The 22,755-nt window shown below is 29.9% G+C and overlaps 1 protein-coding gene across 1 annotated transcript; it reads left to right on the top strand.

The window, feature by feature from the left end:
* The first annotated feature begins 453 nt into the window (after positions 1–453).
* On the top strand, positions 454–20,787 carry LOC105248382. The gene is made up of 32 exons (XM_025405913.1): positions 454–739; positions 918–1,057; positions 1,564–1,763; positions 2,513–2,662; positions 2,740–3,004; positions 3,091–3,218; positions 3,314–3,622; positions 5,785–5,909; positions 5,997–6,115; positions 6,186–6,316; positions 6,421–6,623; positions 6,818–6,957; positions 7,036–7,226; positions 7,940–8,089; positions 8,162–8,429; positions 8,514–8,641; positions 8,727–9,038; positions 9,328–9,452; positions 9,525–9,637; positions 9,708–9,755; positions 15,645–15,727; positions 15,833–16,032; positions 16,228–16,367; positions 16,446–16,627; positions 17,287–17,439; positions 17,520–17,880; positions 17,978–18,105; positions 18,210–18,488; positions 19,936–20,060; positions 20,143–20,249; positions 20,318–20,448; positions 20,556–20,787. The coding sequence occupies exons 1-32, from the start codon at positions 660–662 to the stop codon at positions 20,694–20,696; spliced, it is 5,355 nt and encodes a 1,784-aa protein (XP_025261698.1). The 5' UTR covers positions 454–659; the 3' UTR covers positions 20,697–20,787.
* Positions 20,788–22,755: the final 1,968 nt, after the last annotated feature.

Here is a 22,755-nt window from a genome sequence, read left to right as displayed (position 1 = left end):
TTTAGTTATATATATTACATATATTTTTTTAGTGTGCATAAAATCACATGCAATATATACGCAAGTTTCTGCCCGCACGTTCCTCAAGTTGAAATAATATCTCTCTGTTGATTCCTGTATTTGTTTTTACAAGTACGTTTATTTTTATTCATTATTCGTATAAAAGTATTCACTTGGGGAAAATTCTTAATTCTTATGAAAAAGTAAGCAAAACTCGTCGATTATAAGTGTATACATCTCCTTTTACTCTTGCCAGATAGAGAAAAATAGAGGCCTTTGCACAATGCTGCACAAGGCAACAGATAATAAGAAGTAGTATCTTCTCTGCTGCTATTGGTGAATATGTTCTATTCCGTGTATTTATTGGTGAATGGTTTCTATTACCTGTTCCTATTGCCTGTTACCTAGCCTTGCATTTTTGGAACCATCGTGGTCCTACTAAAGTGGCAACATTCGAAGAAGGAGGAACTGTGAAGAACACGTGGTGCAGAGGAATAGTTTTTCATCAATTTTCAATTATTTTTATTATCGTATAAGTGCGTTTCGACTTGATCTATCTACCAAGGAAGTAATAGGAGCGTTTCGAAATTGTGTTTGAGAGAAAAAGAAGGAGAAAAAGCATTTTTCAACCCCTGCCGACACAAAGTCGCGTTTCTATCATGTCGAGTTCATCGAAAAAATTCTGTTCCCCGGAAGATATAGAAAAGAGAAATGCAGAAACAACAATTAATGAAAAAAAGTAAGTATAGCTTTGCTTTTCTCTTCCTTTTTACAAATTACTAAATGGGCGATAGCGATGTCGAAATAATCGCAGGCAAAATATTAGATGAAGACAAGAAACTGTGCAATGACATAAAGTACAATTAATTCAAATTAAAATGAATAAACAATTAATGAAAGTTATCAACCATTTACAGAGAGATGCAGAAATATAAGAAGAGAATCTTGCAATGCATTCTAGCGGAGAAGATAATGTCAATGGAACTTAAACATTGGCCATTCTTTCATATGCTAAAACCGGAATTTATCCGACAAATCCACATGGTTATGGTATATGGTAAATTTACCATTTTTCATTATATTGTCTTTTTCGCTGTGTAATATTGTTACGTATATACAGGATGTTTCTAAAACTATATCGGAGATTTTAAGAGCGTATTCTAGGGATTAAAATAAGAAAAAAAGCTCATATAAACATGAGTCCAAAAATGCTTTTCCTTCGAGTTATAGCCCCCTAAAGTTGAGAGAAAAAATCGAAAAATGTATTGTAACTCTCGGAGACTTTTTCATAGAACGTTAAAGTTTTGCACAACGTAATAATTAATAATGAGCTTCATTTTTATGTGGTTTTGACAATTTTTTCTATCAACTTTAGAGGGCTATAACTCGGAGGAAAAGCATTTTTGGACCCATGTTTATATGAACTTTTTCTTATTTTAACCCCTAGAATACCTTAAAATCTCCGACATAGTTTTAGAAACACCCTATATATATATATATAATATATATATATATATATATATATATATATATATATATATTCTAAATCATAATATTTTGAAGGTAACTATGATCATAAAGCTATAATTGTGACGAAAGACAAGAATGTGTACAGTCTAAGTTATAGTAAATATGAGAGTTCGGAGATTACTAAGAGATATTTTCCTCCCGACTTAAAAAAGATAGAAGAATTGTGTGGAAAAAACATAAAGACTTTTGCTCGCGGCTTGTATTTCATCCTGGCACTTACAGAAGAGGGAAAGGTATATCAAAAAGTTCATATTCTTTGAATGTGCTTTGATGGCATATTTAAATTTGTGAGAATAAATAAATTTTATATTACTTGAAAGATAAGATTGATATAGAATGAGGTTTTATAGCCTTTTGAATTGCCTTTCTTAAGGAAAACAAGTGATAATGAAAATGTATACATATATACATGCGTGTGAAATCATAATAAAATATACTATATAAAAATAAGTAGATAAATTAATTAAAATTTTTATTAAAAATAAATCAATTACTCAGAAGTACATATATTTGACTATAACAGTTATTTCACCATACAAATATTTTTAAAATTATGATATTTAAAATTAAATTATGGGATATGAAAGATTATAATGATGTAACTTTTCTCTTAATAAAAAAAAAAAAATAAAAAAAAGAGAAAACTGATTAACAAAGAAAAGCAGAAATTGCAGCACATTTTTAACTTTTTACATTCAATGTGATTGCAAAAATTAAAGCAATACACACACACACACTTATTGTTAGTTTCACATAATATTAAAAATATAAGAAAGCATCCAGTTTCATCATAAATATAAAAATAGCTAATAATATAAATTTATTAAATAGAAAAGTATTTAAGAAGAAATAATATCAAACTTCATTATTAATCTTCTGTTAAGTCTTCTCTAGCAGTGCTTTATACTTAAATTAACATTCTAAACATAAAATGAGATTCAAGAAATCAAAAAATGTATTAGAACTATACTATTTTTAAAAGGTTTACTTCTGGGTTTTCGATAAACACGAAATCACTAAGAAATGGCCTATTATGTCCACACCGATTCGAGTATCTGGCTTTAATAAGAAACGTATCGTGGACATTGCATGCGGCAAACATCATTTTCTCGTTTTGACCAGCGATGGAGAGGTAAGCCAAAGATTAAATTATCACAATGATAACAATAAGAATTATTCTCATAAGCTAAAAAATTGTTTGTAATTTAGGTGTATGCTTGGAGAAATGGTAATTATATGCTGGATGGTAATAAAAACACAGCTATTTTTACTGGTAGGGTGAGGCAAGTAAAACATGAATTGGATAAAAAGAATGTTGTTCATATCGCGTGTGGTGAAAAATTCAATATGGTTATAACTGACGAAAACAAACTATATGGTTGGGGCAGTAACAAGTATGGCCAGATTTCAACCATACAGTCGCAAAAACAATACGTATACCCATGCGAAATTACCACATTCTCGGATAAAATAGGTAAATTTTTTATAAATTTATGTCTGAGATTTGGTCCCTAAGAATATTACAGTATCGATCATCTTCATGAGAGATTGATGTTTTAGATAAGGTGGTCTGCGGATACGCGCATACGTTGGCGCTTACAAATAAAGGAGAGATCTATGCCTGGGGCGGTAACAGTTGTGGACAAGTGGGCAGAAATAACAAGATAAAATCCTCCGATCCAATCGTGGTAATTCAAGAATAAAAATTTAAAAAATTTTTTATTAATCACCACGTTTTGAGCGAAACGAGAAATTGTATAATAAAAAATGATACAATCAACAGGTGAACGTGCGACAAATGGGAAAGGTTTTAAATGTTGACGCTTATGGTAACATGAGCGTTGCCGTTGGCTATGATAGGACTATCTATGTATGGGGTAATTACTTTGATCAAAAGATTACTCAACCTTTTCCCACGAAATTTTTAAGAATTTGCGATGTGTTTACGCACACTATGTCGATTCGCATGCACAAGCCGTTGATTGTGCATGATTCTGTACACACTGAGGGAATTACGAATAATTATAATTACAAGTATACTGAAGAAATATTAAATATATTAGAATCCTTAGGAGCAGCATTTGATGATCCGGTACGTTTCATATTATTGTTTTGTATGCACTTTTTTGCATTATATATATATATATATATATATATATATATATATGTATGTATGGTAAAATTAAGTATATATAATACTAGGGTTGGGAAGTAACGCGTTACTTGTAACGCCGTTGGCGTTATAGTTACTTTTTTTTTGATAACGGACTGGTAACGGCGATACATTTTTTTTCTGTAACGATAACGTATTTACATTTTTTAGTAACGATAACGATTTTAACAGTTACTTTTATCGTTACTTTTCATATTTTGATAATACTTACTGACATCGTATTTCTATACTTACTTACATCGTATTTCTATAATATTCAATTTTTAGTCGATCGACATTCATATAAAATTCGATAATACTTCGGATGAAATTTATTGCTTCGAGAGATGTCTGTGAAGCTGGCACGACAATCTACGAATTAAAAAAAAATACTAAGAGTTCTGATAGCACTTTTCATAGTTCTATAGTTTCTGATAAAATTTAAAAAAGAGTTCCGCATTTCTTATATTAAAAAATCGAAATCGAAAAAATGTGTAACCTCGCGAATCTAGCACGACACTCTTTCCTCTATAATACTAAAACGCGTTGAATATTATTATTTTTAGCAAAAGTTCTTTCAATAATTAATAATTTTTTATGAATTTTTAATATCCTCGACCAGCACTTAGTAAAAATGTGTCGTACTGATGATTTTCTGTAGTTTTAACGGCAATTTTAGAAACACTTTTTACACAGAGTTCTGACTATTTACTATTTTTTAAACAATTTTTTACAATTACACAGTATGGCATTTTCTCTCTAAAGTACTAAAACGCGATGAAAATTATCTATTTTTGACAACAGTTCTCGATAGTTTTGTTATAGTTCTGCCTATATATGCAATTTTAAATCGATATTCCAAAAATTAATAATTTTTTATCAATTTTTTATGTTCTTGACCAGCATTTAGTGAAAATGTGTCGCTGATTTTCTCTAGTTTTAACGTCAGTTCTGGACGGTTCTATAAAAGTTCTATCCTTTAGAAATATTTTTGCACAAAGTTCCAACCGTTTACTATTTTATAATTATGTAATTATTTATTAATTTTCAGGAACTGTAGAACTATGAAAAGTGCTATCAGATCTCTTACAATTAGTATTTTTTTGAAATTCGTAGATTGTCGTGCCAGCTTCACAGACATCTCTGAGAGCGATTAATGATGTCATTGATCAATCACAGTTATTCCATTCTTCTGAGGAATGAATGTGATTGGCCAGCTTTTAAATTTGATGTAATATCGGACGAGAGCACAAAAAAAATGTAAATTTAGCTGTATTTATAAATTTAATGGAAATTAAAATTTTTTTATTTACATGTGAAGTTACATGTTAAGTGCTTTAAAATCTATATCTCTTTAAATTTTTACGGTTTTGTAAATTTAAAATAAAAAATTTGTTGTTTTTATTAATATTTTAATAAAAAATATTTTTTTAATTATATATATAATAATATATCATATATACATATATCATATATATACACATATTAATATTTTTTTTTTACCAAAATAATTTTTTTACTTTATGCGGAATTCTTTTTAGTTTTATCTTGTTTTGACATTAAAAGTAACGGGAAAAATAATGAATCGTTACTTTTGAAGAGTAATTTTTAAAAATAAGTAACTAATAACGGTAACGAATTACTTTTTTTACTTGGTAAAGGTTACTTTTAAAAAGTAACTTTTCCATCCCTGTATAATACATATTTACATATTAGATTGATCGGTTAGTATAAAAGAACATAGAGATTTGCAGATTTTTGAAAGAAATAATTGGAAAAAAATTTTTTATACAGAAAAATATAACAAAAAGTAAGAAAAATATAAATTGCAATCATTAATGATTGTTTTGACTAAGACTTTAGATCTCATTCCAGTCATATATTGAATTATAAGTGCGTGCGTGCGTGCGTGCGTGCGTGCGTGCGTGCGTGCGCGCGCGTGTGTGTGTGTGTGTGTGTGTGTGTGTGTGTGTGTGTGTATTGAATTAAGTATTGAATTTAGTATTATATATTGAATTAAAAGTGAAAAGTTATGTATTTTTTATGATAATTTTTATATTAATTTAATCTTATTAAATTATTCAATAATTTTTGTCTTTCAGTTGACGAGCGATCTTACCATACAAGTCGAAAGACAACCTATTTACGTTCACCAGGTTATTCTCATTATTCGTTGCCAGTATTTTAGAAACATGTTTTACCATGATTGCACTGAAGATGTTCAAAGGTAAACATTTAAAAAAAGAGACTGGTACTTTTAATGAGAATTTTTTAACTTTGATTATTACATAATGTCACATGCTTTTTTTGACAGTACATCGGATTCATCACCAGTATACATCGTATCGGATAAATTTTCTTACATCGTTTATAAAGCCTTCTTGAAATACTTGTATACAGGCACAATCGATTTACTTTCGGAAAACTCATTAGGTAATTGAAATTGTAAACGTAAATTATCACAAACTTACAGTTCAGAAATCGAAGCGAAATTTCATTACAGAGCTTATGGAATTGGCCGAGTTGTATTGTGAAACGAATCTTAAAAAAGATTGCAGTCGGATAATAAAGCAAACCATCACTGTGTCAAATGTAGCATTCTTGTACAATAAAGCGATTGAGTACAATGCTAAGGTAAATACTATAAGTCAAAGTTAATCGCTATATGTTAGAAAATTCATTAATTGCAATGTATTTACTTATGTGTATAATATATCGTTGAACCATGTGAATTTTAGGAACTCGAGAAGTACTGCTTCCAGTTTGCTTTGCGTCACATGACAGCTAACATATTATCGGAAGATTATCTTAAATTAGATATGAGTACCGAGATTGTACACAGAGAATTAATACAAAATGACGTTACAATCACATCGTCAACATTACTTTCTCCGAATAAAAATGTAAAGAAGAGAAATTCACAAACAACAATTAAAAAAAAGTAAGTTCGATGGTCTTGTTTTTTTCTTCCTTTATATTTTTATCGCTGCTAGGCGATAGCAATGTCGAAATAATCGCAGATGTCGCAAGATCATAAGTGAAAACAACAAGTGTGCGATAATATGAAGTACAACTAATTCAAATCAAAATAAGTAAATAAAGTAACTAAACTTAAAGTTATCAAATTATTTGTAGTAAGATGCAAAAATTTGAGAAGAGAATCTTGCAATGCGTTCTAGTGGAAAAGATAATTCCAATAGATCTTAAATATTGGCTGTTCTTTCATATGCTAAATGTGGGATTTATAGCACAAATTCACATGGTTATGGTTTATGGTAAGATTTACCATTTTTCATTATATTGTCTTTTTTATTATGTGATATTATTCTTTATACCATGGCAATTTGAGACAGACAATTCTGGTAATGCGGTTATAATTGTGATGAAGGACAAGAATGTCTACAACTTACATTATAAAAAAAAGCACTTAAAGACTGGAGACACGCCTACTGCACTAAAAAAAATAAAAGAATTGTGTGGAAAAAACATAAAGATCTTTGCAGACAGATGTAATTCTATCCTGGCACTTACAGAAGAGGGAGAGGTACGTCAAAATTCATATTCCTTGAATGAATAAAATTGATATTAGGAGGTTTTATATCATCCCTAAAGCATGAACTTTTTTTCGAGAACAAGTGAAAATGAAAATTATTACATATACACGTGTGTGTGAAATCATAATAAAATGTAAGTAGATAAATTATAATTAAGAAAGATATATATATTAATAAAGATATATATATTAAATAAAAAAGATATATATATTAAATAAATAAATTGCTTAGACTAGGAGAACAAATATTTAGCCATAATATTTTTTTCAACAAATATTGTTAATATTAATATGTAAAATATTGTAATGATATAATTTTTATTTTTTTAATAAGAAAAATTACGAAAATAATTTTGAAAATATCTCTAATGGATATAAAAAAGCAGATATTGCACGTAATTTTGAATTTTTTACATTCAATATGGTCGTAAAAATTAAAGTAATACACACACACATACATTTGGTTTCATAATATTTTTAAAATGCGAGAAAACTTTTTTTTACACGTATCAATATGGTCAATGAATTTATATAAATTTATTATATAAATTTCTCATGTTGAAAAGTACTTAGGATGAAATAATATCAAGCTTTATCTTGAATTTTTTTGTCAAATCTTTCCAAGTGCTTTCATACTTAAATATTCTAAATTTTATTCAGAAAATCGGATCAAAAAATGTATTATAGCTATGCTTTTTTAAAAGGTTTATTACTGCGAAAAGGTGAAAAACCCTAACTCTAATGAAATTTTGTACTTATCCACGTTTATTCGAGTCGCCGAATTAAGCGACAAGCGTATCGTGGACATCGCATGTAGAGAGTTATATATTCTCGCTCTGACCAGCGATGGAGAGGTAAATAAAAAATTAAGCTATCACAATGATAACAATAATAATCATTCTAATAAACAGTTGTATGTAATTTAGGTGTATACTTGGGGAAATTATTGGGAAAAAAATGATAGTCAGATTGGTAACGAAAACACAGCTTTTAATGTGCCAAGGCAGATGAAACATAAATTGGAGAAGAAGAAAGTTGTCCATATCGCGTGTGGTTTATTTTTCAACATAGTTGTAACTGACGAAAATACTATATACGGTTGGGGCTATAACGGGAGAAATCAGATTTCAAACGTCCGGTCCCAAACATATTACAAACACCCACACGAAATTATCACAATCTCGGATGAAATAGGTAAATTTTTTAAATATTTATGTCTGAGATTTTATTTCTGAAAATGTTAGTATCGAACATTTCTATGAGAGATTAACATTTTAGTTAAGGTGGCTTGCGGGGACAGTCATACGTTAGCGCTCACATGTAAAGGAGAAGTCTATGCCTGGGGCGATAACAGTCGTGGACAAGTAGGTGTAAATAGCAATAGGAAATCCTCCGGTCCGACAGTGGTAATTCATTTATTATTGATAAATACTTTTTAATAATTGCTATGATGAGTGGAATGGCGGACATAACGAAAGATATGATCGACAGGTAAACGTCCCCGACATGGGAAAGATTTTGGATATCGCTGCTTATCATTTCTTCAGCGTTGCCGTCGGCACTGATAGGATTATCTACGTGTGGGGTGAATTTTATTGCAATTCTTATTTTACTAACAAAAAGAGATCTTGTATTAATATCCCGTTTCCGACGAAGTTTTCGAACATTCATGACGTGTCTGTGCACAGCCTGCAGACATCCATGTTCAAACCATTCATTGTACTTACGAATAATTTCAATAATTTCAATGTTAAAGAAATATTGAATATATTGGAATCGCTAAGAGCAGTATTTAATGACCCGGTATGTCTCATAATTATTCTGTATGCATTTTGTAATTATATAGCATAAAACTATATGCAATACATATTTTCATTTTAATTTGGTTGGTATAAAAGAATAGAGATTTGTAAGAAATTTGTAGATTTTGTAGGAGAGAATTAAATATTAATTCTACTAGAAAATATAAATTGCAATTGTTAATGATTATTATGATTAGAATTTCTGGTCTCAATCCAGTCCTATATTGAATTATAATATTAAAAGTGAAAAATATTAATCTAATACTATTATTTAATAATTTGTTCTTTAGTGCACGAGTGATCTTACCATACGAGTAGAAGAACGACCTATTTATGTTCACAAGGCTATCCTTATGATTCGTTGTCAGTATTTTAAAAACATGTTTCAACATGATTGGATTGAAAATATTCAAAGGTAAACTTAGAAAAGAATTATTTAGAATTTCTCAACTTTGGTTACATAATGACAAACATTGTTTTTTGACAGCATATCGGATTCAGTGTACACCGTATCAGATAAATTTTCTTACGTCGTTTATAAAGCCTTCTTGAAATATTTGTATACCGGCATAATCGATTTACCTGCGGAGAACGCATTAGGTAATTGAAGCTGTAAATGTAAATTATTACATATTTACAATTCAGAAACTGAAACAACATTTTATTACAGAACTTATGGAATTGGCCGACATGTACTGTGAAACCAATCTTATAAAAGATTCTAGCGAAATAATAAAGGAAACCATCACTGTGTCAAATGTAGCCTTCTTCTACAATAAGGCGATCAAATGCAATGCTAAGGTAAGTATTACAAGTATTTTGGAGTTAATTACTATTACTCGTGGAATTTATTAATTGCAATGTATTTATTTATATGTGTACAATATCATTGTATATCATGTGAATTACAGGAACTCGAGAAATTCTGCTTGCACTTTGCTTTGCGTCACATGAAAGCTGTAATACTATCGGAAGAGTATATTAAGTTAGACATGAATACAAAATATAATTTTATACGCAGAGCAGCTGAAGAAGCAGCTGAAGAAGATATTTTTAAAAGATAATTTTTGTTAAGTGCAAGTTTTGTGCCAAATTGTCAATTGTTTTTTTATTCCCATATATGTATCAATGAAGCTATACATATCGAATAAGGTAAACCTTGTTCCAGTTACCATTCTATAGTTTAACATAATATTACGTAATATAAATATACAATATATAATTTCATCTAATTTTATTTATCAATTGAAGTATTTACAAAATTGATTCAATTCTTTAATAATAAATTTCATAAAAAGAAATAAGAAATTTTATTTTTCTCATAAAAATTTTTTTTTCTCTCACTAGTGTCTTTTATGAAAAAGTGAATAATCAAATAAAAGAATCACTAAAAATATATTAATATCTATTGAGATCATAAAAGATAGAGAAAAATAATAATAAAAATTTCAATCAGAAAATCATTTACAGTATAGATAATTTTTTTCTTATATATGTATAATATGCATTTTTTTATATACATGCAATATGTAATTATAATTAAAGAATTGATTAGTTGTAATGGAAAGAAGAAATTATAAATCCATTCTATTTCTTCTCAGTGTCGCCCTAGTTAGCATATTTTTCATTTAATGTAATTCATTTAATCGAATGGCGACAAAGAAAATTTTCGCGCGAGTAGACAAAATTGTATAGGTATAAATAACCGCCATAGAACTTGGATACACTCTCATATTGATTATAAACTTTGTATAATTAAATCTCTTTTAATTTATATATGCAATTAACCCTTTCGTACCTCCAGCTTTCCCAAAAGAGATGTGTTTCATTCAAAGACAATTTTATAAGGTTTTGGGTGCTAATTCCAAATTTATCATTAAAATTTAAATTCAAAATGGCAGATTTAAGATGGCGACTATAGAAAAATTAAATATTAATATATTTAAAATATGAGCTTAGATTTTATTTTTTTAAATATATATTATGTTTTTTTCTAAATATACACACACACACATGTTCGACTGATAGCGTTGTTATACACTTTTCTTTGCAAGCCGCGCATCTGCCGCGAGACTTGAATGCCCGTCGCACGCGTCGTCTTACTTTGATTACATATATAAAATATTATAATATTTATCATAATAAAGTTATAATCACACTTAAATAAAACTTTATAAAAGTTTATAATTAGCGCATAAATTCTATGTTTTGTCAAGTATTACATGGTTAATCTTCATTCTCTAAAAGTTTGATTTTTTGCAAAGTAGATAATTATATATTATTGTAAACATTGCACTTCAAAGTGCGCGATTTTTTTACATATAACTTGAACCTTTTTCTTTAAAATAAGTAAAAGTCGATAGGATTATTTGTTTAAAAGTTATAATTTTCGTAGGTGCGACATATATATATGTCTCGGAAGTACGAAAGAGTTAAGAAAATAAATCAGAGAAATTAATTCATATATAAATACTAATAGTAACATATACATATGCATTACATATATTTTTTCTCAGTTAAGCGTGGGAACAAATCACATGCGAAGTAAGCAAGTTTCTGCCCGCACATTCCTCAAGTTGGAATAATATCTCTTTGTTGATTCTTGAATATATATTTTTTCATGTGCGTTACTCGTATAAAAGTATTTACTTGTGCGAAATTCTTAATCTTTACGAAGAAGTAAGTGAACCTCGTCGATTAAAGTGTTTATTCATTTCCCTCCGCTCTTGCAGATTTTTTGTATTACGTGATTGAATCATGATCTCCCTAAAGGCGCATTCAGACCTTGATAGAAAAAAGAAAAGCAGGAGCCAATCACAGAAGAGCAGAATATGCTACCAATACGAATTGATTGGTTTTTGCTTTTCTATTTCTCGCTTTTCTCCTACCAAAGTTTGAATGCGCCCTAAAGCAACATTCAACAAGGGAACTATGAAGAACACGTGGTGCACATGAATAATTTTTCATCCATTTTTTTCAATTATTTTTATTATTATATGAGTGTGTTTCGACTTGATCTTTCTGCGAAGAAAATAATAAAAGCGTGAAAAGTTTTGAATGAGTTTTGTTTGAGAGAAAAAGAAGAAGGAAAAGCATTTTTCACTCCTTATCAACATAAAGTCGCGTTTCTATCATGTCGATTTCAAAAAAATTCTGCTCCCCGAAAGATATAGAGAAGAGAAATTCAGAAATAACAACTAACGAAAACGAGTAAGTATAATTTTGTTTTTCTCTTTTTTTCTATACAAGTTACTGCTGGGCGGTAACGATGTCGAAATAATCGTAGATGTCGGTAAGATAATAGGAAAAAATAAAAAGCGTCCGATAACATAAAGTATAATTAATTCCAATCAAATAAGCAACTAAACTGAAAATTATAAATCATTTATAGAGAGATGCAAAAATATGAGAAGAGAATCTTGCAGTGCATTTTAGCGGAAAAGATAATTCCAATAGATCTTAAATATTGGCCATTCTTTCATTACCTAAAGGAGGAATTTACCCAACAAATTCACATGGTTGTGTTGTATGGTAAAATTTATTTTTTTCATTTATTGTCTTTTCTTGCTATGTAATATTGTTACTCACAGCATAATATTTTGAAGGTAAGTATGAAACATCTAGGGGTGCCGTAATTGTGACAAAGGATAAGAATGTTTACAACATAGATTGTAATAAAGATTTTCGTTCAATGACTGATCACGTACATATTTTTTCCTACGCAAAAAAGATAAAAGAATTGTGTGGAAAAAACATTCAGACCTTTGCTCACAGCTGGAGTATCGTCTTGGCACTTACAGAGGAGGGAGAGGTATATAAAAGAGTTCATATTCTTAGAATAATGCATATTTGAGTTTCTAGAAATAAATAAATTTTAAAAGACGTAAGTTAAATCGACCCTGGCAATTTATTGGTTGGTAATGTTTCGATCATGGGTTTTAATCCTTATAAGGAATATCAATAAATTATCAGTGTGATCGATTTAACTTACGTCTTTTATTTTATCTACTGGCAACATTTAAGAATTTAACATTAATGAATTTTAAATTGCTTAAAAGATAAGATTAATGTAGAATGAGGTTTTAATCTTCCGAATTGTGAATGTTTCTTAGCAAACAAATGAAAATGAAAATTTATATATATACATGCGTGTGAAATCATAATAAAATATACTATATAATAATAAGTATAAAAATTACCTAAAATTTATATTAAATAAATAAATGGCATTAGAAGTGTAGATATTTGGCCATTACTTAATAATACTTATTTCAACATACAAGTATTTTTAAAATTAAGACTATGAGATGTGAAAGATTATAATGATGTAACTTTTATCTTTTTAATAAGAAAAAAATGAAAAAGTTTTAAAAATATATAAATCTGCTAAACAAGAAAAAACAGAGATTGCAGAACATTTTTAATTCTTCATACATTCAATCCAGTTTCGTAAAAATTAAAACAATATACATACATACAATTGTAACTTAATTAATTTTCATAATATTTTAAAAACACGAGAAAACGTACAATTTTTTTGGAATATCATAATGGCCAATAAGTTTGTAAAATTTATCAAACTGAAAAGCACTTGACAATGGAATAATATAAAACTTCATCATTAATCTTTTCTTTTCTAGCAATGCTGTCATCCTTAAATATTTAACATTATAAATATAAAATTAGAAATTGGAAAAAATAGAATCAAAAAGTGCATTTTACAACTATGTTATTTTTAAAAGGTTTATGTCTACAAATTCACGAAAAAGCGCGATTCGAATCAGGAGCAATCCGACGTACCCACGTTTATTCAAGTCGCTAGCTTAAACTACAAGGGTATCGTGGACATTGCATGCGGCAATTATCATTTTCTCGCTCTGACTAGCCATGGAAAGGTAAGCAAAAGAATTAAACTATCACAATGATAACGATAATAGTTATTCTTATAATCTAAACAATTCTTTGTAATTTAGGTGTATGCTTGGAGAAACGGTAATTATATGCTAGATGGTAATAAAAACATAGCTATTTTTAATCGTAGAGTGAGGCAAGTAAAACGTAGATTAAAGAACAAGAATATTATTTATATCGCGTGTGGTCATAAATTCAATATGGTTATAACTGACGAAAACAAACTGTATGGTTGGGGCGATAACTATAACGGCCAGATTTCATTCGACCGGGCGCAAAAATATTACAAATATCCACGCGAAATTACGACGTTCTCGGAAAATAAAATAGGTAAATTTTTTAAAAATTTATATCTGAGATTTGGTCTCTAAGAATATCACAGTATCGAACATCTTCATGGGAGATTAATGTTTTAGTTAAGATGGTCTGTGGATTCTCTCATACGTTGGCGATCACAAATAAAGGAGAGCTCTATGCCTGGGGCGATAACTTTTATGGGCAATTGGGCGTAAAGAACAATCAAAAACCGTCCGGTCCGATCATGGTAATTCATGAATGAAAATTGAAAAAACTTTTTAATAATCGCCATGCGCTGAGTGGAACGAGAAATGATATAATAAAAAAATCATATAATCAATAGGTGAACGTGCCTCAGATGGGAAAGGTTTTGAATATTGATGCTTATGGTAACATGAGCATTGCCGTCGGCTATGATAGGACTATCTATGTATGGGGTTTGTACTTCTCGCAAGAGATTACCCAACCTTGTCCGACGAAATTTTCAAGAATTTTTGATGTATTTGTGCACAGTACGTGGAAACGTCCGAACAAGCCATTGATTGTGCATAACTCTTTACACACCGTGCGAATTACGAATAATTATAATTACAAGTATACTGAAAAAGTATTAAATATATTAGAATCCTTAGAAGCAGCATTTGATGATCCGGTATGTTTTATATTATTGTTTTGTATGTACTTTTTTGCATTATATATAGTAAAATTAACTATATATAATACATATTTTTATATTCGCTTGGTTGGTTGGTATAAAAAATATAAAGATTTGTAAGAGATTTGTAGATTTTTCTAAGAAAGAATTGGAAAATTTTTTTTTATATAGAAAAAAATAAATTGCAATCGTTAATGATTGTTTTGATTAGAACTTCGAGTCTCATTCCAGGCATATATTGAATTATAAGTTTGTGTGTGTGTGTGTGTGTGTGTATGTGTGTGTGTGTGTGTGTATTGAATTAAGTAATTACATATTGAATTAAAAATGAAAAGTAAAAAGTTATGTATTTTTTATGATAATTTTTATATTAATTTAATATTATTAAATTATTCAATAATTTTTGTCCTTTAGTTGACGAGCGATCTTACCATACAAGTCGAAGGACAATCTATTTACGTTCACAAGCCCATTATTAAAATTCGTTGCCAGTATTTTTTCGACAGTATATCGGATTCATTATCAGTATACACCGTATCGGATAAATTTTCTTACGTCGTTTATAAAGCCTTCTTGAAATACTTATATACCAGCACAATCGATTTACCTTTGGAGAACACATTAGGTAATTTGGGTCGTAAATATTAAAGCTGTCATAATTTATAATTCAGAAACTGAAGCGACACTTCATTACAGAGCTTATGGAATTGGCCGAAATGTATTGTAAAACCAATCTTAAAAAAGATTGCAGTCAGATAATAAAGCAAACCATCACTGTGTCAAATGTAGGATTCTTCTACAATAAAGCGATCGAATACAATGCTAAGGTAAGTGCTATAATTTAAATTTAATCGCTATTAATGTTGGAATTTATTAATTCCTATGTATTTATTTAAGTGTATGATTATTGAAATATATCATGTGAATTTTAGGAACTCGAGGAGTTCTGCTTCCAGTTTGCTTCGCGTCACATGACAGATGACACATTATCGGAAGATTATAATAAATTAAATATAAGTACTCAGGCTAAGTGTAAACACAGAACAGCGATAGAAAATAATGCTATCACGCCATTCTATTCCTCAAATAAAAATATACAGAAGACGAATTCAGAAACATCAACTAATAAAAAGTAAGTTCGGCGGTCTTGTTTTTCTTTTTTTTCCTATACAAGTCGCTGCTGCGCGAAAGTAATGTTGAAATAATCGCAGATAATAAGATAATAAGTAAAAACGAGAATCGTGCGATGACATAAAATACAATTAATTCAAAATAATGTGAATGAGTAAGTAACTAAACTTAAAGCCCAATTACCAATTATTTGTAGTGAGATGCAAATATGTGAGAAGAGAATCTTGCAATGCATTTTAGCGGAGAAGATAATGTCAATAGATCTTAAAAGATGGCCGTTCTTTCATCTGCTAAAGTCAGAATTTATCCCAGAAATTCACATGGTTATGCTATATGGTAAAATTTACCATTTTTCATTATATTGTGTTTTAATACTGTATATATTTTTATATTATAAATCATAATATTTTGAAGGTGACTGTAAACATAAAACTATAATTGTGACGAAGGACAAGAATGTCTATATCTTAGATTATAAAGAAGAGTATTTAAAGACTGGTTTCTTTTTAAGAGAAATAAAAGAATTATGTGGAAAAAACATAAAGACTTTTGCATACAGATATAGTTTTATCCTGGCACTTACAGAAGAGGGAGAGGTACGTCAGAATTCATATTTCTTGAATGAATAAAATTGATATTAGGAGGTTTTATATCATCTCCAAAATAAACTTTTTCTTAGAGTACAAGTAAAAATAACAATTATTACATATACACATGTGTGTGAAATCATAATGAAATGTAAGTAGATAAAATGTAAGTAGATAAATTATAATTAAGAATATATATGTTAAATAAATAAATCGCTTTGACTAGGAGAACAAATATTTAGCCATAATATTTTTTTCGACATGCAAATATTTTTAATATTAATATGTAAAATATTGTAATGATATAATTTTTATTTTTTAATAAGAAAAATCACAAAAATAATTTTGAAAATATCTCTAATGGATATAGAAAAGCAGATACTGCACGTAATTTTTAATTCTTTACATTCAATCTGATTGTAAAAATGAAAGCAATACATATGTTCACACTTAGTTTCGTAATATTTTAAAAATGTGAGAAAAAAATTTCAAATTTTTTACATGTATGAACATGACCAATGAATTTATGTTGAAAAGTATTTAAGATAATATCAAACTTTATCTTGAATTTTTTATCAAGTTTTTCAAAAGCTTTTATACTTAAATATTCTAAATGTGATTCAGAAAATCAGATCAAAAAATGTATACAGTTATGCTATTATTAAAAGGTTTATTCCTGGAAAATCACGGAAAACCCGCATTTGACTCGTAAGTTTTCTTACGTATTCCCGTTTAGTCGAGTGGCCGACCTAAGTGACAATCGTATCGTGAACATCGGATGCGGACGTCATTATGGTCTCGCTCTGACTAGCGATGGAAAGGTAAGTAAAAGATTAAACTGTCACAATGACGATAACGATAATAATCATTCTGATAAACTAAACAATTGTTTGTTATTTAGGTGTATGAATGGGAAAAAAAGAATTGGGAAGAAAAGAATTGGAACAAAAATTATTCGAAAGAAAGTGATTCGGAAGTAAATGATTCGGAAGAAAGTGATTTGGAAGAAAGTGATTGGGAAGAAAATGATAGTCGGATTGGTATAGAAAATACAGCTTATTTTAGCGTGCCGTGGCAGGTGAAACATAAATTGGGGAAAGAGAAAGTTGTCCTCATCGTGTGTGGTTTAACTTTCAACATAGTTGTAACTGACGAAAATACAATATATGGTTGGGGCGATAACAGGCGCGGCCAGATTTCAATCCAGCCCCAAAAATATTACAAATACCCACGCAAAATTATCACAATCTCGGATAAAATAGGTAAATTTTTTTTTTAAATTTGTGTCTGAAGTTTTTTAAAATTTATCTCTAAGAATGTTACAGTTTCGAGCATCCTCATGATAGAATGACGTTTTAGTTAAGGTGGTCTGCGGCGATCGACATACGTTGGCGCTCACAAGTAAAGGAGAAGTCTATGCCTGGGGAGATAACAATTGTGGACAAATAGGTGTAAATAGTAATGGGAAACCCTCCGGTCCGACAGTGGTAATTCACGAATTATTGATAAATACTTTTTAATAATTGCCATGATGAGTGAAACGAGGAACAGAATAATAAGGAAACATATAATCGACATTTCTGATCGACAGATAAACGTCCCCGAAATGAGAAAGGTTTTGGATATCGCTGCTTGCCGTAACGTAAGCGTTGCCATTGGCTATGATAGGATTATCTATGTGTGGGGTCACCTTTTTCTAGAATGCTGTACTTCTATCCCGTTCCCCACGAAGTTTTCGAACATTTATGACGCGTTTGCGCACAGTATGTGGAGAATCAGACACAATTCATTGATTGTGTTTACGAATAATTTCAATGTTGAAGAAGTATTGGGTACATTGGAATCTTTAAGAGCAATATTCGATGACCCGGTATGTCTCATTATTATTCTGTATACATTTTTTTATTTTATAGCATAAAACTATATGATACATATTTTCATTTTGATTTGGTTGTTATAATAAGGAATAGAGATGCTTAATTCTCGGGTTTTTTTTACAAAATTTTGGTGTTTATTTATAAAAAAAACGAATAGTTACTTAATCTTCAAAGTAATCCCTTTCACTTTCTACACATTTTTGCCATCTTTTAGACAACTGTCGAATTCCACTTTCGGAAAATAGATGGTTGTTTTGAGTCGATGAACTCCACGATGCTTCTTTCTATCTCCTCAACAAATGTAAAGTGGTTCAGCCACGTGATGCTGCAAGGATCTGAAGGGATGATAATCCGAAGGGGCGAAGTCCGGAGAATACGCAGCGTAAGGGAGAATTTCCCAGCCCAAGTCCAAGATTGTTTGTAGTGTTCCTTTTGCAGTGTGTGATCACGCGTTGTCCTGCTGCAATATCACTTTCCTTCTCCCGGTAAAAGGCCTTTTCTCCTCACGTCACTCCCTCGAATCAGTTGCTCTTCATAATGAACACCAGCAGTGACAGTTTGATCAGGTTGGAGCAACTCATAGTGAATAATACCTTTCTGGTCCCACCAAACACACAGCAAAACTTTTTTTGCGTGAATGTTCAGTTTTGAAGTGCTGGCTCACCAGGTTAAACCCAAGATTTTCGCCTTTTCAGATTGTCATACAGTATCCACTTTTCATTACACGTCACTATCTTGTGCAAAGAGTCTTTCTTTTTAAACCTGAATAGCAAGGACATGGCGATATCGCGGTGTCTAGTCTTGTTTTTGAGACTAAACACATGCAGAATCCTCCTTCTGAATCCTGCCCAGTTTATGTAGACATTCGAAAATGAACTTGTCGTGTTACTCCAAGTGCCTTTGCAAGCTCTGACTATATATGATAAGAAGTTTTAAATATTAAAACTTCTTATTAAAGTTTTGAATATTAAGTTTTATATATGATAAGAAGTTTTATTTAAAAATTCTTCAAGTTCTTCATCTTCAACTTTTTTTGGTTGATCCGAGCGTTCTTCATCCTTAAGATCCAAATTTTCACTTTTAAATCTTTAGAATCACTTTTTGCACTGTAGAAAATAGCATTTTCGCCCAAAGCCAAAGAAATCATTTCTTTAACTTCTGCGACATTTTTTTCCAATTGAAAGGTAAACAGAAGGCAGTACCTCAGATGCTGTTTGTCGAACGACATCGCTTTCACTCACTTTGTAGATTTTGTAAAAGAATTAAGGGAACTTTTTTTTACTAGAAAAAATAAATTCCAATTGTTAATGATTGTTTTGATTAAAACTTCTAATCTCATTCCAGTCCTATATTGAATCATAATATTAAAAGTGAGAAATTACTTATTTTTTTTATAATTGTTATATTAATCTAATTATTATTTAATAATTTGTTCTTCAGTTGACGAGTGATTTTACCATACGAGTCGAAGAACGACCTATTTATGTTCACAAAGCTATCCTTAAGATTCGTTGTCAGTATTTTAAAAAAATGTTTCAATATAATTGGAAGGAAAATACTCAAAGGTAAACTTTGGAAAAAAATTGGTACTCTTATTCAGAATTTTTTAATTTTGATTACGTAATGACAAACATTGTTTTTTGACAGCATAACAGTGTACACCGTATCGAATAAATTTTCTTACGTCGTTTATAAAGCCTTCTTGAAATATTTATATACTGGCACAATTGATTTACCTTCGGAGAACGCATTAGGTAATTGAATCTAAACGCAAGTTATCACAAACTTACAATTCAGAAACTGAAACGACACTTTATTACAGAACTTATGGAATTGGCCGACATGTATTGTGTAACTAATCTTATAAAAGATTCTAGCAAAATAATAAAGGAAACCATCACTGTGTCAAATGTAGTCTTCTTCTACTATAAGGCGATCGAATATAATGTTAAGGTAAGTGTCACAGTTTAGAGTTAATACTATTAACGTTGGAATTTATTAATTGCAATGTACTTATTTATATGTGTACAATATATCATCGAATAACATGTGAATTACAGGAGCTCGAGGAATTCTGCTTTTACTTTGCTGTGCATCATATGAAAGCTGTAGTCCTATCGGAGGAGTATATTAAATTAGACACGAGTACAAAGGATAATTTTATGCGTAGAGCAGCTAAAGGAAATATTTTCAGAATATGATTCTTTTGACATCAGTTTCGAGCTAAATCGCAGATCACAGATCGTATTTTTATTCATACATGAAGCTATACATATCGAATAATGTGAACCTTCTCCAATTACCATAGTTTAACATAAAATATTACGCAATATAAATGTACAATATATAATTTTATCTATCAACTTTATTTATCAATTGAGGTATTTACAAAATTGATTCAATTCTTTAATAATAAATTTAATAAAAAGAAATAAGAAATTTTCTTTGTCATAATTTTTTTTTATTAATGTTTTTCATCAAAAAGTGAAAAGGAGAAAAATCACTAAAAATATTAAAATCCATTTAGATTATAAAAGACAGGGAGAAATAATATTAAAAATTTCAATAAGAAAATCATTTACAGTGTATATAATTTTATTATAATATAGATTATATATATACATGCAATATGTAAATAAATATACATATAATTAATATGTAATTAAATGTACATAATAAATAAATAATTAAAGAATTGATTAGTTGTAATCGATGTTATAATGGAGAAAAGATATTAGATCCATTCTAGTTCTTCTCAGTGTCACCCTAGTTAGTATATTTTTCGTCAATTATAAGTGTATACACCCCCTTTCACTCTTGCAGATAAAAAAGAAAAGCATTTTTTTGTACGACGTGGGAATGGCACCCAATTGATCACGTCGTCAATTGTTTAATTCAAAATAACACTCTCTAATTGGTCAATCATTACCATAAGCATAGATTGATAAAATTGACTGTGGCACCGACGAATTTATCTGGAGCTGTCGGTCTTTAACAGCATCTCGTCGATGCTGTGATCAATCGCAACGTAGTCATAAGGGTCACTCTCGCTACGTTGCTACATCGTGATCGCTCTAAAGTGGCAACAATTGACAAGAAAAGAACAGCGAAGAACATATGGTGCAGAGAAGTAGTTTTTCATCCATTTTCAATTATTTTTCTTGTCGTATGAGAGCGTTTAGACTTGATCTTTCGACGAAAAAAGTAATAAGTGCATTTCGAATATATTCTGTTTGAAAGAATAAGAAGAAGAAAAGACATTTTTCAATCTCTATCGACACAAGTCGCTTTTCTATTATGTCGATTTCATCGAAAAAATTCTCCGCTCCGGAAGATATAGAGAAGAGAAATGTAGAAACAGCTGACGAAAAAGAGTAAGTTCGATGTGGAGTGGAACTAAAAATGATACAATCAACAGGTGAACGTGCCTTAGATGGGAAAGGTTTTGAATGTTGACGTCTATGTTATTTAAATAATGATTTCAAACAGATTATAGTATAATTTCGTACAGGCAGAAGATATGCTGCTGATTTCATTACTGAACGAGTAACACCCGGTATATTAAGTATACCGTGTTGCAAACATATCGCCGAAGATTTAATTTTCGATCCTATTAGTTTATATACACTTGCACACCCATCGATTCCTGATGTAAGGAATATTTCATTCCCAGCAACTTTCCTCTCTCTAGCGAGTTTTACATAAATGTCTGAACTCAAGTCTGAATCGTTAAATTTTCGAGTCAATATTTTTAAACCGTCCAAATCATTTACATTAGCTTCCCGGTACATCTTTTCTTGTTGAGTTGAATTTGTCAATTTTTTAAGTTTTGCAAAAGTGAGATTTCGAATATCTTGTGCCGTCAATAAAATATCAAATTCCCCTTCCAATGTCTGTTTAATCTCAACTGCCATCATTGAATCCATGCCTAGTTCAGCCAGTAACATGTTTGGCGCCGCCATGTTTGGATATTTCAATCCTGTTTTAAAAATTAGAGAAAGAATTAAATATTTACACATGATTTTAATCAGATCTTATCTAATCTTGAAACTGCAATGTAAGAATTATTAAAATTTATATTTTTTAACAATAAAAATTTATTTTGTATAAGCGAATCTTTTACATAATATATCATGCTGACGAGAGAGCAGCTCGTCGGAGATAACTCTTCTCTCTACTTCCGGTAATAAATTGCAACGGCGTTAAGACAGCGGGATCTTTTGCGATCTCAACGGTCGGAGTTTTCTCCAATACTTTCCT

This window comes from Camponotus floridanus, unplaced genomic scaffold (genome assembly GCF_003227725.1).
Source record: "Camponotus floridanus strain SB8 unplaced genomic scaffold, Cflo_v7.5 scaffold127, whole genome shotgun sequence".
NCBI classification, from domain to species: Eukaryota; Metazoa; Arthropoda; class Insecta; order Hymenoptera; family Formicidae; genus Camponotus; species Camponotus floridanus.
This window is presented reverse-complemented; position numbering and strand designations above follow the sequence as displayed.